This window comes from Crotalus tigris, unplaced genomic scaffold (assembly GCF_016545835.1).
Source record: "Crotalus tigris isolate CLP2741 ecotype Arizona unplaced genomic scaffold, ASM1654583v1 scf7180000024320.386069, whole genome shotgun sequence".
Lineage (NCBI taxonomy): Eukaryota > Metazoa > Chordata > Lepidosauria > Squamata > Viperidae > Crotalus > Crotalus tigris.
In genome coordinates, this window is record NW_024100492.1 from 128,512 (window position 1) to 145,026 (window position 16,515).

The 16,515-nt window shown below is 49.4% G+C and overlaps 1 protein-coding gene across 1 annotated transcript in view; it reads right to left on the reverse strand.

Moving 5' to 3' along the window:
- The window catches only part of LOC120299896 (SCO-spondin-like), a 176,814-nt gene that overhangs the window by 62,790 nt on the left and 97,509 nt on the right, over nucleotides 1-16,515 (reverse strand). Inside the window, exons 55-66 of the mRNA XM_039325184.1 lie at nucleotides 14,573-14,698; nucleotides 13,997-14,088; nucleotides 11,967-12,146; nucleotides 10,742-10,906; nucleotides 9,264-9,516; nucleotides 9,080-9,101; nucleotides 7,624-7,843; nucleotides 5,637-5,807; nucleotides 3,542-3,740; nucleotides 2,183-2,335; nucleotides 2,030-2,082; nucleotides 715-900 (exon numbers count right to left, since the gene is read on the reverse strand). Of these exons, the coding sequence (XP_039181118.1) occupies nucleotides 715-900; nucleotides 2,030-2,082; nucleotides 2,183-2,335; nucleotides 3,542-3,740; nucleotides 5,637-5,807; nucleotides 7,624-7,843; nucleotides 9,080-9,101; nucleotides 9,264-9,516; nucleotides 10,742-10,906; nucleotides 11,967-12,146; nucleotides 13,997-14,088; nucleotides 14,573-14,698 (1,820 nt within the window). The remainder of the gene's footprint in view (nucleotides 1-714; nucleotides 901-2,029; nucleotides 2,083-2,182; nucleotides 2,336-3,541; nucleotides 3,741-5,636; nucleotides 5,808-7,623; nucleotides 7,844-9,079; nucleotides 9,102-9,263; nucleotides 9,517-10,741; nucleotides 10,907-11,966; nucleotides 12,147-13,996; nucleotides 14,089-14,572; nucleotides 14,699-16,515) is intronic.

Genomic DNA, 16,515 nt, shown 5'->3' on the forward strand with positions numbered 1-16,515 from the left:
ATACCAGACTAGGAAGGGACCTTGGAGGTCATCTAGTCCAACTCCCTGCTCAAGCGGGAGATCCTTACCAAATGATAGAATGACAGAGTTGGAAGGGACCTCGGAGGTCATCCAGTCCAACCCCCTGCTCAAGCGGGAGGCCCTTACCAAATGATAGAATGACAGAGTTGGAAGGGACCTCGGAGGTCATCCAGTCCAACCCCCTGCTCAAGCGGGAGGCCCTTACCAAATGATAGAATGACAGAGTTGGAAGGGACCTTGGAGGTCATCCAGTCCAACCCCCTGCTCAAGCGGGAGGCCCTTACCAAATGATAGAATGACAGAGTTGGAAGGGACCTCGGAGGTCATCCAGTCCAACCCCCTGCTCGACCAGGAGGCCCTTACAGAATAACAGAGCTGGAAGGGAGCTCGGAGGTCATCCAGTCCAACCCCCTGCTCGACCAGGAGGCCCTTACGGAATGACAGAGCTGGAAGGGACCTCGGAGGTCATCCAGTCCAACCCCCTGCTCAAGCGGGAGGCCCTTACCAAATGATAGAATGACAGAGTTGGAAGGGACCTCGGAGGTCATCCAGTCCAACCCCCTGCTCGACCAGGAGGCCCTTACAGAATGACAGAGTTGGAAGGGACCTTGGAGGTTATCTAGCATTTTGGACTCTAAGCTAATAAAAAAATAAAAATGATCGGAGCTGAAAGAGAAATGGGGGGGAGGGGGCAGAGGCAGCACTTACGGGCACAGGGCTGGATCTGGCAAGCCTTGTCCTCACGTTCAGGACCCAGGCAGGGCAGTCCCATCCCGGAAGGGGCGGGATCCGTGCAGAAGTGGTACCGGTTCTGGAGTCCCATCCCACAGGGTGCTGAGCATTCGCTCCAGGGGGTCCATTCGGACCATTGGCCGTTCACTGGCGGAGGAGAAACAAGCAGACCGTTAGGAGAGGCCCGGAAGCCAGCTCTGAAGACGAGAAATCCGATCCGAGGGGAAATAACCGAGTCGGAAGGGACCTCGGAGGCCATCTAGTCCAGCCCCCCTGCTCCAGCAGGAGACCCTACGTCATTTCAGACAGGTGGCTGTCCAGTCTTTTCTTAAAGGCCTCCAGTGTTGGAGCACCTGTAACTTCTTCTGGTGGCCAGCTGTTCCACTGGTTAATTGTCACAAAGTTTCTCCTTATTTCCAGGCTGCTTCTCTCCTTGATAAGTTTCCATCTGTTTCTTCTGCCTTCTGGTGTTTTGGGAAATAGGTTGTCCTCTCTTCTTTGTGGCAGCCCCCTACTTGAGCAGGGGGTTGGACTAGATGACCTCCAAGGTCCCTTCCAACTATTCTATATTCTATATTCTATTCTATTCTATTCTATTCTATTCTATTCTATTCTATTCTATTCTATTCTATTCTATTCCATTCCATATTTTCTATTCTATTCTATTCTATTCTATTCTATTCTATTCTATTCTATTCTATTCTATTCTATTCTATTCTACTGTCCACTCTATTCTATATTCTATATTCTATTCTATATTCTATTCTATATTCTATATTCTATTCTATATTCTATTCTATATTCTATATTCTATTCTATTCTAATCTATTCTATTCTATATTCTATTCTATTCTACCTTCCATTCTATTCTATATTCTATCTTCTATTCTACCTTCCATTCTATTCTATATTCCATATTCTATATTCTATATTCTATATTCAATATTCTATATTCTATTCTATTCTATATTCTATATTCTATTCTATTCTATTCTATTCTATTCTATTCTATTCTATTCTATTCTATTCTATTCTACCCTCCAATCTATTCTATATTTTATATTCTATTCTGTACTTGAATACGGCTATCCTGCCCCCCCCTCCTTCTTTTCTCTTGTCTGGCCAAACCCAAATCTTCCCACTGTCCTTCGTATGTTTTTATCTCCGGTCAAAACTTTTTTTAAAGGCCTTTGTTACTTCGAACGGGCACTAATCGGATCGTCGTAAGTCGTAAACCTGTCCGAAGCTGCCCGGCCTTCGTGTTATCCCCTCTTACCGTCTCCACAGGCTGCGCGGCTGCAATTCCCCAGCTGGCCAGCGATGCAGGAACTGTGGAAAGGGAGGGGGAAGAAAAACAAAAATCCGAATTTAGCCCAGAGGGATGATGGGAGAGAGAAGGCTGGACCAATAGGAGAAGGAGAAGACTGACCAGTTTTGGCAACCCTCGGCCACCGCTTCGCCGGGAGCGTAGAGCTTGCCCTCTACGGCGCACGGACACTCCTCGGCCGGAACGCAGAGATTGTCCTGGAAGAGGAGAGGAACAGCTAATCCTCGACACAACGGAGACTCACAAGTCCCGACGCTAAGCGAATCACTGCAGTTGTTAAGTTAGTAAGTGGGTTGGGACGTGACGCCAGCTTCCCCCTGGACTTTGTGGGTCAGAAAGGAGATGCCGTGTCCCTCAGACGCAGCGACCGTCATAAATGCAAAGTATGAATTTGGATCCGGTGATTATGGGGAGACTGCAAAAGGTCGTAACTGTGAAACAGGCTCATCAGTCGCGTTTTCCAGGGCTGTTGTAACTTTGAACGGTCACTAAATGAACTGTTGTAAGGGACAACTCACCATGGCCAACTCATCTCAGCCAACTCATCTAGGCCAACTCATCATGGCCAATTCATCATGGCCAACTCATCTTGGCTAACTCATCTAGGCCAACTCATTTAGACCATCTCATCTAGGCCAACTCATCTTGGCAACTTGCTGTCGCCAACTCATCTCGGACAACTCGCCGTGGCCAACTCATCTCAGCCAAGTCGCTGTGGCCAACTCATCTCGGCCAACTCACTGTGGACAACTCATCTCAGCCAACTCGTCGTGGACAACTCATCTCAACCAACTCGCTGTGGACAACTCATCTCGGCCAACTCGCTGTGGACAACTCATCTCGGCCAACTCGCCGTGGACAACTCATCTCAGACAACTTGCTGTGGACAACTCATCACGGCCAACTCGCCGTGGACAACTCATCACGGCCAACTCGCCGTGGACAACTCATCACGGCCAACTCATCCTGGCCAACTCATCTAGGCCAACTCATCATGGCCAGCGCATCTAGGCCAACTCATCATGGCCAACTCATCTAGACCATGGCCAACTCATCTAGGCCAACTCATCATGGCCAACTCATCTCAGCCAACTCATCTAGGCCAACTCATCTAGGCCAACTCATCATGGCCAACTCAGCCAACTCATCTAGGCCAACTCATCTAGGCCAACTCATCTCAGCCAACTCATCTAGGCCAACTCATCATGGTCAACTCATCTCAGCCAACTGATCTAGGCCAACTGATCTAGGCCAACTCATCTCAGTCAACTCATCTAGGCCAACTCATCTAGGCCAACTCATCATGGCCAACATCATGGCCAACTCATCTTGGCTAACTCATCACAGCCAACTCATCACGGCCAACTCATCTAGGCCAACTCATCATGGCCAACTCATCTCGGCCAACTCACCGTGACCAAATATATCTCAGCCAACTCACCATTACCAACTTATCAGGGCCAACTCGCTTGGCTGAGACGGGCCACGGAAAGTCTTGTGGTATTTACCAGCAAGATGGTGCCATTGGGGCAGTAGCAGCCTGGCCGGCACACCATCTGGTGTCCGTCGGCGTCTTCGGTGCTGAGCTCTGCGCAGGAACCTGGCCTGTCGTTGCACTCTCGCCACACTTTCCCTGCTGGGCAGGTGCCTGGAACCTCACCTGGTTGGAAGGGATGAGAGGCAAAACCATGGTTATCCTTTGAAGGAAACATTTTGGATGAAAGACTCCATCAAGGATGGTTGATCCTGGACAGACCAGAGAGAGCGACTGTAATGGTTACGGTAGAAAATATTTCTACTGTATTGTATTGTATTGTATTGTACTGTACTGTACTGTATTGTACTGTATTGTATTATTCTATTGTAGTATATTATTGTACTGTATTATATTGTATTGTATTGTATTGTACTGTATTGGATTATTGTATTGTATTGTATAGTATTGTATTATATTGTATTGTATGGTATTGTATTAGATTGGATTATTGTATTGTACTGTACTGTAGTGTACTGTATTGTATTATTGTATTGTAGTATATTATTGTACTGTATTGTATTGTACTGTATTGGATTATTGTATTGTATAGTATTGTATTATATTGTATTGTGTGGTATTGTATTAGATTGGATTATTGTATTGTACTGTATTGTATTGTATTGTACTGTACTGTATTGGATTATTGTATTGTATTGTATAGTATTGTATTATATTGTATTGTATATTATATTTGTATATTATATATATGTATTGTGTATTATATTGTATTGTATATTATATTTCCTGCCGGGGGTTGGACTAGATGACCTCCAAGGTCCCTTCCAACTTTACTACTATTACTATTACTGTATTGTATTATTGTATTGTAGTATATTATTGTACTGTATTAGATTATTGTATTGTATAGTATTGTATTATATTGTATTGTATGGTATTGTATTAGATTGGATTATTGTATTGTACTGTATTGTATTGTACTGTACTGTACTCTATTGTATTATTGTATTGTAGTATATTATTGTACTGTATTGTATTGTATTGTATTGTACTGTATTAGATTATTGTATTGTATTGTATTGTATTCTACTGTATTGGATTATTGTATTGTATTGTATTGTATTGTACTGTATTCTATTGTACTGTATTGGATTATTGTAGTATATTATTGTACTGTATTATATAGTATTGTATTGTACTGTATTGGATTGTTGTATTGTATTGTATAGTATTGTATTATATTGTATTGTATTGTATTGTACTGTACTGTATTGGATTATTGTATTGTAGTATATTATTGTACTGTATTATATTGTATTGTATTGTATTGTACTGTATTGTATTATTGTATTGTATAGTATTGTATTGTATGGTATTGTATTAGATTGTATTGTACTGTACTGTATTGTACTGTATTGCATTGTTGTATTACATTGTATTGCATTATTGTTACTGTTTTGTATTATTGTATTGTATTGTATTGTATTCTTGTATTATGTCATACTGTATTGTATTGTATTGTATTGTACTGTACTGCATTGCATTGCATTGTTTTGTCTTGTATTGTATTTTGTATTGTATTGTTGCATTATATTGTGTTGTGTTGTATTGTATTGTACTGTATTGGATTAGATTCTTGTACTGTATTGGATTGTGCTATGTTTTATTGTGTTGTGTTGTGCTGTGCTGTATTGTATTGTATTGTATCTTGTCCTGCCTTCCTAACAGTGAGGATAATTAGCCAGTGGAACAGCTTGCCACCAGACTTTGTGGATGCTTCATCCCTGGAGGTTTTGAGGAAGAGACTGCACAGCCACTTCTTTGAAATGGCATAGGATCTCCCAGATGAGCAGGGGGTTGGATTGGATGACCTCGGAGGTCCCTTCCAACTCGGTGGCTCTGTCATTCTGTAAGCGTCTCCTAACCAAGCGGGGGAGGGGTTGGGCTGGATGACCTCCAAGGTCCCTTCCCGCTCTGTCCTCCTAGGATTCTGTAAGGGTCTCCCGCTCGAGCAGGGGGTTGGGCCAGATGACCTCCGAGGTCCCTTCCCGCTCTATTCGCGACGGGATCCAGGGATGCGGGGGGGCGCAAGCTCACCTCTGCACGGCTGAAGGTTGCAGGTGGCAAAGTCGATCCTGGCCAGGACGGTGGTGCCAGCTCTCGTCCGGTTCCGGTAGCCGCCTCCGCAGGGCACCGAGCACTCCGACCACAGGCCCCACTCCATGCCGGACCCTGTGTGTGTGTGTGTGTGTGTGTGGAGTCACAACGTTGGTGGTGTGGGAGAGGGAGGGCGTCTGCAAAACCGGCAGCTCCTTGAAACACTCCCCCCCCATCCCCAGTGGAGAAGGAGCTTCAAATTCCCCCAAATGAAGCCGGTCCCTCTCGCTGCAAACTAGAAATGCTGGCTGTATGGAAAGCAGCTTCTTTCTTTCTTTCTTTCTTTCTTTCTTTCTTTCTTTCTTTCTTTCTTTCTTTCTTTCTTTTCTTTCTTTCTCTCATTCCCTCTCTTCTTTCACTCCCTCTGATTCTCTCCTTTCTCTCATTCTTTCTCTCCCTCCTCTCTCTCCTTTCTTTCTTTCCTTCTTTCTTTTTTCTCTCATTCCCTCTCTTCTTTCTCTCTCTGATTCTCTCCTTTCTCTCTCTTTTCTTTTCTTTCTTTCTTTTTCTTTCTTTCTCTCATTCCCTCTCTCCTTTCTCTTTCTTTCTCTTTCCCTCTTCTCTCTTTTTTTCTTTTCCTTCCTTCTTTCTTTCTCTCATTCCCTCTCTTCTTTCTCTCTCTGATTCTCTCCTTTCTTTCTTTTTCTCTTTCTCTCATTCCCTTTCTTCTCTCTCTGATTCTCTCCTTTCTCTCTCTCTTTCTTTCTCTTTCCCTCTTCTTGCTTTCTTTCTTTTCTCTCTCTTTTATTTCTTCTTTCTCTCTCTGATTCTCTCCTTTCTCTCATTCTTTCTCTCCCTCCTCTCTCTCTTCTCTCTCCCTTTCTTTCTTTCTTTCTTTCTCTCATTCCCTTTCTTCTTTCTCTCTCTGATTCTTTCCTTTCTCTCTTTTTCTTTCCCTCTTCTCTCTTTTCTTCTTTCTTTCTTTCTTTTTCTTTCTCTCATTCTTTCTTCTTTCTGATTCTCTCCTTTCTCTCATTCTTTCCCTCCTGTCCCTCCTCTCTTTCTTTTTTCCCTCTCATTCCCACTCTTCTTTCTCTCTGATTCTCTCCTTTCTCTCTTTCTTTCTTTTCCTCTTCTCTTTTCTTTCTTTTTTTTCTTTCCTTCCTTCCTTCCTTCTTTCTTTCTTTCTTTCTTTCTTTCTTTCTTTCTCATTCTCTCTCTCCTTTCTCTCTGATTCTCTCCTTTCTCTCTTTCGTTCTCTTTCCCTCTTTTCTCTCTCTGTCCTTCCTTTCTTTCTTTCTTTCTTTCTTTCTTTCTTTCTTTCTTTCTTTCGTTCTTTCTTTCTCCTGCTCGAGAAGGGCGGTTGGACTAGATGACCTTTAAGGTGCCTCCCAATTCTGTCATTCTATGATTCTGGAAGGGTCTCCTGCTAGAGCATGGGGTTGAGATGACCTCTGAGGTCCCTTCCAACTCTGTGATTCTGTAAGGGTCTCCTGCTCGAGCAGGGGGGTTGGCTAGATGACCTCCTGGGTCCCTTCCAACTCTGTGATTCTGTGATTCTCCTGTGCATCTCTCTCTCTCTCTCTCTCCCTCTTATTTTCTTTCACTCTCTCTCCCTCGTTCTCAATCTCTCTCCCTTTCTTTCTTTCTCTCTCTCTCTCTTTCTGTCTTTCTCTTTCTTTCTCTCTCTCTTTCTCTCTCTGTCTCTTTCCATCTCTCTTTTTCTCTTTCTTTTTCTCTCTTTCTGTCTCTCTCTTTCTCTGTCTCTCCCTCTCCCTCTCTCTCTCTCAAACTCTCTCTCAAACTCTCCCTCTCTCCCTCCCTCCCTGTCTCCCTCTCCCTCCCTCTCTCTCCCTCTGTCAATCTTTCTCTCTCAATCTCTCTCTCTCTCCCTCTCTCTCTCTGCCTCTCCCTCCCTCCCTCTCCCTCCCCCTCCCTCCCTCTCTCTCACCTGGGCAGGGCTGCAGGCTGCAGAATTCGATGTCCACCTTGGAGCCCTGGCAGGGCCGCCCTTCCGGCTCGGCCTCGGCCCGGTAGCGCCGCCTCGTCCCCACGTTGCACGTACGGCTGCAGCCACTCCAGGCCGACCAGGCGCTCCAGCTACAGTTGGCTGTCCAGGGAGGAGAAGGACGATGAGAGCAAGCCTCGGGTGGAACCCAGAATCGACCCGTCTATCCAACAGGCGAAGCCCTGTTTGAGCAGAGCCCCCCCCCCAGCCTTCGGGGCACACCGGGAGACCGGTGTTCCGTGGAGTTTTTCCCCGCCGACCGGAGAAGGGGTGGTTTGGTGTGGGCCGGTCGCTGGCGTGCCGCGGTCCGGTAGCGATCCATAGAGCAGGGGTTGGGGACCCACGCCGTCCAGTGCCGCAAGGCTACAGGGTCCATGGTTATCCTTCTTCCCACTGGACTTGCTTTGTTGAACTAGGAAGCTGTTTCTCAACCGTGGCTATTTAAGAGGGGAGGACTTCCACTCCCAGAATCCCCCAGCCGGCCTGCTTTAAGAGGGGGGGCTTCCACTCCCAGAATCCCCCAGCTGGTATGCTATAAGAGGGGGGGACTTCCACTCCCAGAATCCCTCAGCCAGGATGCTTTAAGAGGGGAGGACTTCGATTCCCAGAATCCCCCAGCTGGCCTGCTTTAAGAGGGGGGGACTTCCACTCCCAGAATCCCTCAGCCAGGATGCTTTAAGAGGGGAGGACTTCGATTCCCAGAATTCCCCAGCTGGGATGCTTTAAGAGGGGAGGACTTCAACTCCCAGAATCCCCCAGTGAGCATGCTATAAGAGGGGAGGATTTCCACTCCCAGAATCCCCCAGCTAGCATGCTTTAAGAGGGGAGGACTTCAACTCCCAGAATCCCCCAGCCAGGATATTTTAAGAGGGGAGGACTTTCACTCCCAGAATCCCCCAGCCGAGATGCTTTAAGAGGAGAGGACTTCAATTCCCAGAATTCCCCAGCCAGGATGTTTTAAGAGGAGAGGACTTCCACTCCCAGAATCCTCCAGCCGGCCTGCTTTAAAAGGAGTGGACATATCCGCTGGCTGGGGAATTCTGGGAGTGGAAGTTCCCCCCCACCACCATAAAAACAGCCAAGATTGAGAATCCCTGATCTGTTATCCTGCCTGGCTGCAGTTCCCGTTATCCCCGAGAAAGGCAGGGGTGATGTCCGATGGGAACCTTCCATTTCTCCCCCCCCCATCCCCCCAATGCTAAAAAAAAAAAGAAGAATTTTGGGGAAGCAATGTTTAAATTCCTCCATAACCCATTCATCAAAGGATGGAAGAGTGGGGGGGGGGCTTTGGATCCTGCCCCTCATCCCCGGGGTCAAAGGTCACGACCCCAGTGGCCTGTCACAACCCCCCCACACACACAATTTCAAACTTACCTGGGCAAGGCTCTGCGCCACACACCATCTCCCCCTGCTGGCAAGTGCTGAAGGCAAAAGCCGCAGGATTAGAACCCAGAACCCACCAAGCCTTCAGAGAGAGCAAGATGCCAGGAGCAGCTGGATCGGACCTCCCCCCCCAAAAAAGCCGTCCTCTTGGAAGTCAAGAGAGGAAAGGGGGGCGGGTTGTCGTTGTCGGTCTCTCCTACCAGTTGTTGCACGAGTCTCGGGAGACGGTGGTGCCCGGCGGGTAAATCTGCCCCTGGTAGTAGCACGGGCACCGGCTGAGTTGCACGCAGGAACCATCCTGGAGGAAAAGACCCTCGGGGCAGTGGCAGCCCTCCTGGCAGGGGGAGGCACACTCCACCTGGGCGCCCCGGTCCAGGCAGAGTCGGGGGCAAGCCCCCCCTTTCCGCCGACACTCCTCGGCCGTCAGATACACCATGTTGGCCGGGCACTCCCCTGCGGGCGGAAGAGCGAGCAGGCGGTTCAGCTAGGCGCCGGGCGGGCACCGGGGCAGGAGATGGGTGTCCCGCCTCTGCAGCTGTCTGCAGGGGGTTGGACTAGATGGCCACTGGGGTGCCCCCCAACTCGGTTACTCTGTAAGGGTCAATTGCTCGAGCAGGGGGTTGGACTAGATGACCACCGGGGTCCCCCCAACTCTGTTATTCTGTAAGGGTCTCCTGCTCAGTCAGGGGGTTGGACTAGATGACCACCGAGGTGCCCTCCAACTCGGTTATTCTGTAAGGGTCTCCTGCTTAGTCAGGGGGTTGGACTAGATGACCTCCAAGGTCCCTTCCAGCTATGTAATTCTCTAAGGGTCTCCTGCATAGGGGGTTGGACTAGATGACCACTGAGGTCCCCTCCAACTCAGTTATTCTGTAAGGGTCTCCTGCTTAGTCGGGGTTGGACTAGATGACCACCAAAGTGCCCTCAACTCGATTATTCTGTAAGGGTCTCCCGCTCGGTCAGGGGGTTGGACTAGATGACCACCGAGGTCCCCTCCAACTCTGTTATTCTGTAAGGGTCTCCCGCTTGAGCAGGGGGTTGGACTAGATGACCATCGAGGGTCCCTTCAACTCGGTTATTTTGTAAGGGTCTCCTGCTCAGTCAGGAGGTTGGACTAGATGACCTCCAAGGTCCCCTCCAGCTATGTAATTCTCTAAGGGTCTCCTGCTTAGGGGGTTGGACTAGATGACCACTGAAGTCCCCTCCAACTCTGTTATTCTGTAAGGGTCTCCCGCTTGAGCAGGGGGTTGGACTAGATGACCATCGAGGGTCCCTTCAACTCGGTTATTCTGTAAGGGTCTCCCGCTTGGTCAGGGGGCTGGACTAGATGACCTCCGAGGTCCCCTTCACCCCTGTGATTCTGTAAGGGTCTCCTGTTGAGCAGGGGGCTGGGCTAGATGACCTCCGAGGTCCCTCGTCCTGCCTTCGTCGTGACTTTGGGCCAATCCCCAGGAGAGGGTGAGGCCGAGTCCCGCCTTAGGCACGACAACCGGCTGGGTGACCTGGGACCAATCGCCGGGTGACGCTGAGTTCGAGTCTGCTGCGTTCTGTTGTTGTGGGGAAAATAGGAAGTGTTTTCGTGTGTGTGTGCGTGTGTGTGTGTGTTCGGTTGTTTATAAAAATAAGACACAGGCGACGGAAATAGATCCACGGAATTAAAAAAAAAAAAAATCCATACCTCGGCAGGGCTGCGTGTGGCAATCCCGGGTCTGGATCAGGGGGCCCGAGCATCCGGGACCGCCGTAGGCCGGCTTGGAGCAGGTGCGGTTGCGGGTCTGCACCCCGGAGTCACACGGCGCCGAGCAGACGGACCAGGCGGACCAAGGGGTCCAGATACCCTCCACTGCGGAGATATATTGGAGAGGGGGCTTAAACCAGGTTTAAGCCCTCCTCCTTCACCACTGGCATCTGTTACGTGGGAGTGGGGGGCTGAGGATTGGGTTCGAGTCTCCCTGGCTTTGGAAGGGTGGCATCCCCAGCCAGGATTAAGCTCCGATCAAAGCCGACCTTCATTTATGAGAGGAAAATCAAAGCTAAGCCTGCATTAAGCTTCGATCAAAGCTGAGCTTAATTTATGAGGGGAAAATCAAAGCTAAGGCCGAATTAAGCTTAGATCAAAGCTGAACTTAATTTATGAGGGGAAAATCAAAGCTAAGCCTGCATTAAGTTGTGATCAAAACTGAGCTTAATTTATGAGAGACGAAATCAAAGCTAAGCCTGAATTAAGCTTTGATCAAATCTGCTTAATTTATGAGAGATGAAATCAAAGCTAAGCCCAAATTAAGCTTCAATCAAGCTGAGCTTAATTTATGAGAGGAAAATCAAAGCTAAGGCCGAATTAAGCGTAGATCAAAGCTGAACTTAATTTATGAGGGGAAAATCAAAGCTAAGCCTGAATTAAGCTTCGATTAAAGCTGAGTTAATTTATGAGAGGAAAATCAAAGCTTAGCCTGTATTAAGCTTCGATCAAAGCTAAGTTTAATTTATGAGAGGAAAATCAAAGTTAAGCTTCAATTAAGCTTCAATCAAAGCTGAGCTTAAGTTATGAGAGGAAAATCAAAGCTTAGCCTGAATTAAGCTGCGATCAAAGCTGAGCTTATGAGAGGAAAATCAAAGGTAAGCCTGCATTAAGCTGCGATCAAAGCTGAGCTTAATTTATGAAAGGAAAATCACAGCTAAGCCTGCATTAAGCTCCGATCAAGGTCGTCAAATGGGGCAAAGCTTGCTTAAGAACTGCCTCACTCCGCAAAGGAAATTGGGGCTCGTAAGTCGAGGACTATCTACACAGGACCCCGTACCCCGAAAGGAGTTTCTCCAACGAAGCAGAACGATCTGGGAGAATTCTGGCCGCAACCGGGTGCGAATTCTGCCCTCCCACCCTTGGCATCCCTTCAGCTGCTCACCTGGGCACAGGGGAGTGTCACAGTCCTCTTCCTGCACGCTCTCTCCATCGCACCCGACGGCCTGTGCGGTACCGTTGCAATGCCGGAATCGTTTGCGCGTGCCGACCAGATCCGGGGCGTAGAAGCAGGTCTTGGAGCAGGGGGACCAGGGGGTCCAGTCGCTCCAGAGCAAAGCCGTTTCTGCAGGGGACAGGAGAGAGAGGGGAGAGGGAGTTGCTGGGTGGGTGGGTGGGTGGCGGGACGAAAACCGTAGAACTTCATGGTCAAAAAAAGAGATCGGACAACCGATTGTCTGAAATGGTACAGCGCAGTGGTTTCCGGTTTGGCGGACCAGCGAAGGTAGAGTGAGGATGCGAGCTGCAGGTACCCCTTCGTGAGACTGTGTGTTGGCCCTGGTATGTCCCCTCCGTACCACTCCTACGCCCGTGGTGGTTGCCGAAACTCCCGCTTGTAGTGTCTAACGGTGAGGCTTTCCCGCTGTTGCCCTCCTCTCCGGTTTGACCGATGTCACCCACAGCCAACTTCACGGTCAGAAAAAGAGATCGGACAACCGTTTGTCTGAAACGGTACAGCGCAGTGGTTTCCGGTTTGGCGGACCAGCGAAGGTAGAGTGAGGATGCGAGCTGCAGGTACCCCTTCGTGAGACCGGGTGTTGGCCCTGGTATGTCCCCTCCGTACCACTCCTGCGCCCGTTGCCGAAATTCCCGCTTGTAGTGTCTAACGGTGAGACTATCCCGCCATCGCCCTCCTCTCCGGTTTGACCGATGTCACCCGCAGCCATCCTGGCTAGGCCTTCGCGCGCCTTGAGGTTCTGGAAACGCGTCCGTCGTGGAGAGCACGGCTTGCTTGCTCAGGAAGTCGGCGTGGTTGAACTTCGCCGTTTGGGTTGCCGGCACTTCAGAGACATTTAGCTATGCACTTTGGGATGAACCCCCCCCCTCCGAATGGTGCGGGAGAATGAACGAATCTCCAGGAAACATCGCAAACAGCAGGGACCGTTTTGCGCTTCAGTTTGTGATGCCGACAACACAGGCTCATCCCCCAACGGCCTGCCCCTGCTGTCAACCGGGAAGGGACGCAGGGCACAAAAACATCCTGTAGCCAGGAAGGCTCCACACACATCTGCAGTGCTCAGGTGATGCCGAGGACACAGGTAAACCTCCAAGTGCCCTCAACGACTCTCGAAAAGAAGGCAAATGACCAGCTGTCTGCGAGGAGTATAAATCCTTCCAGTCCCCACCATCCAATCAGAGACTTCTTCAGGGGGAAAAATGATGGTGGGAAATGGAAGGATTTATACTTCTTGAAGACCGCTAGTCATTTGCATTCTCTTAGAGAGCCGTTGAGGCCACTTGGAGGTTTCTCTGTGTCCTCGTGGGACTTTCTTATTATTCTTTGAAGACGTTTCGCTTCTCATCCATGAAGCTTCTTCAGCTCTGACTGGTCGGCGGGGAGTGGAAGGGTTTATACAAATTGCAGAAAAATTGGTCATTTGCATTCTTTTATAGAGGCGTTGAGGCTACTCGGAGGCTTCTCTGTGTCCTCGTGGGACTTTCTTATTATTCTTTGAAGACGTTTCGCTTCTCATCCAAGAAGCTTCTTCAGCTCTGACTGGACGGCAGGGAGTGGAAGCATTTATACTCCTTCTAGAAAAACTGATCATTTGCATTCTTTTAGAGAGCTGTTGAGGCCACTCGGAGGTTTCTCTGTGTCCTCGTGGGACTTTCTTATTATTCTTTGAAGACGTTTGCTTCTCATCCAAGAAGCTTCTTCAGCTCTGACTGAATGGTGGGGTGGGTTTATACTCCTTGCAGAAAAACTGGTCATTTGCCTTCTTTTAGAGAGCCGTTGAGGCTACTCGGAGGCTTATCTGTGTCCTCGTGGGACTTTCTTATTATTCTTTGAAGACGTTTCGCTTCTCATCCATTATGACCCCTGGCATAAACGCTGTATTCTGCTATGCCGTACGAAATAAATAAGAGGAAGTCCGCCCTGCAGAAAGCGACAACAGATGTTACCGTTGCTCTTACCTGTGATGCAGCTTGTGTGACACTCGCGCACCTCCTGGGCGTCTCCTTGGCATGGGGCGCCCCCGTTGGCTGCCGCCGGGTTGGACGGAGACCTGCCGAGAAAGAGGACGGTATTAAGGGACTTTTCGTTTTCAAGCACGGGTAGTGTATAGAGCCAGCCTTCCGTTTACGACCGTCCATCACGGTCGTTAAGTCGTGAGAGTTGTGACAAGGGTCACCCACGCGACCAGCTGGGTTTTGCAAGCTGTTTGTGGTGCGCCTTGAGCGACTGCTGCGGTCGTAAAATGACAACACGGTTAAGAAAATACTGCAGTCGTTAAGGGAACTGAGGGTACGCTGTGAAACACGGTCACGTGACTGCAGGACGCTACAAACGTGGACTAAATGAACTGTTGTTCAGGATTACCAACAACAAACAAACAAACAAACACACTCCTCCTCCTGGGCGGCACAACCAACACCCAATTCTGCACCCGACTTCCACTGGATCCCGAGGGGTCCCGCCCAAGATAGCATCTCAGCCTCGCCAAGGACTCCCGGGTGAACCGATGCCAAGCACGTTGTGCCGTTTCTTACCGGAACCTTTGCTGCATCCCAACTCCGCAACTCCGGCTGCAGGGGGTCCACGGAGACCAAGCCGACCAGCCGCACTTCACCGGACAGGCCACCGCGTCACAGGTCACCGTGCCATCCAGACAAACGCTGCGTGAGGACGAAACGGAGTTTAAGCAGCCTCTTGTAGGCCGATGGCCCGGTTTGAGGTGTGTGGGAAGAATCATAAATGTATATAATTGTGTTAAAAATTATTGTATAGGGCAGGGGCCCCCGACCTATGGTCAGCAGCCCAGTACTGGGCTGTGACGTGTTGGCCACTGGGCCGCAGGAATAGCTAGCAAGCCCCCCCCACTTGCGGTAGTGCTGCTGCGTGGCCGCTAGCTGCTCTGGTTGCGCATGCACAGGTGTGCTAGCACCTCCACCAGCATCATATGGGTGCCCCATTTGCCCAGGCGTGCAGGCGCCAGAGGCCCGTTTATGCATGCGCGTGGGTGCCAGAGGCCCACTTGCGCGGGTGCCAGTAGCCCATTTGCGCATGCATGCACCCATTTGCGCCACCGCTGTGCGTGTGTCCATTTGTGCTGCACATTTCCTTGCTTCTCCCTATCGGGCCACCAAGCCAGAAAGGCTGGTGTAGGGAATCATATGTTCACTACTCAAGGTCTCCAACTAAGTTACTAATTAACAGCTTCCAAAATCCCTTCAACTTAAACGCGAACGCGAGAATCAATGACACGCTTATTTCAAATTGTAAACACACCCAAGCAAACACACAAAACTCAACACGATGTAAGCATCCTTTATCGTGCTCACGACTCAAACGAAGAGACTCAGTCGACCTCACTTGATTTAATCAACCTTTTCTCAACACGTACACGCTTCCACACCAAGGGCGGGCTCCCCTGTAAAACTCTATCGCTGTCCCCCGTTTTCTCTGTAGCTGCCCCTGTAGGCAAACCTCCTTGCTTTGGGGGAAGAATAAATAAATCTCCTCTCCTCACAGGTGCTTGCTTTCCTTTTGATTTCTTCTTGCGCGACCCCAGCTTGAGCTGGGACTCCAAATTATTCTTCCAATAGGGGCCACAGAATGTTCCAACTCACGGGTCTGCAACCCGCGGCTCCGGGGCTGCATGTGGCTCTTTGAGCCTTCTGCAGTTCCCAGTCCTCCTCTGCCATTTGCAGAGAGAGAGAGAGAGAGAGAGACAGAGAGAGAGAGAAAGAGAGAGACAGGCACTTGCGCTTCCCTTCTTTCTCTCTCTCTCTCTCTCTCTCTCTCTCTCTTTCTCTCTCTCTCTCTCTCTCTGACAAGCTTATTGGGCGGGGCTCCTGCCTTTGCTGCGTCTCTGCAGGAAGCAGCAGGAAGCTGCAAGCAGCAGCTCTCTCTCTCTTGCTCTCTCTCTCACACCCCCTCACTCACACACACACACACACACACACACACACACACACACTCACACTGAGTGGGGGAAGAGGACTGGCAGACCAAGGGCAGGAGAGAGACAGCCCAATAAGAATGTGTGTCAGCTTGTCGGAGAACAGCATGAAGCCAGCTTGCCAGGTGAGCAGAAAATCGGAGAGAGGGAGAGAGAGGGAGGGAGAGAAAGAGAGAGCGGGAGAGAGAGAGGGGGGGAGAGAGGGAGAGAGAGAACTCATGCACAGCGCCCTCTATTTCTTTTTAATTAAGCTCTTCAATCATGCCCCTCCCTGCGGCGCGCGCACATGCGCGCCCATGTTTTACATCTCCCAGTGTTTTCTTTTCTGTGGGAAATGGGTCCAAGTGGCTCTTTTGAGTGTTTAAGATTGCCGACCCCTGTTACAACTCAAGCCAGGGTTGCACAAGAATAAATAAAAATGGACTTCCGGGGGTGTAGCGCTGGCGATGGCGGCTACTTTGTAGCCGTCCTCCTGAGACAGCGTTAAAACCGCTGAGAACAGCAGGCATCAGCTGTTCCGCGGTTTAAAAC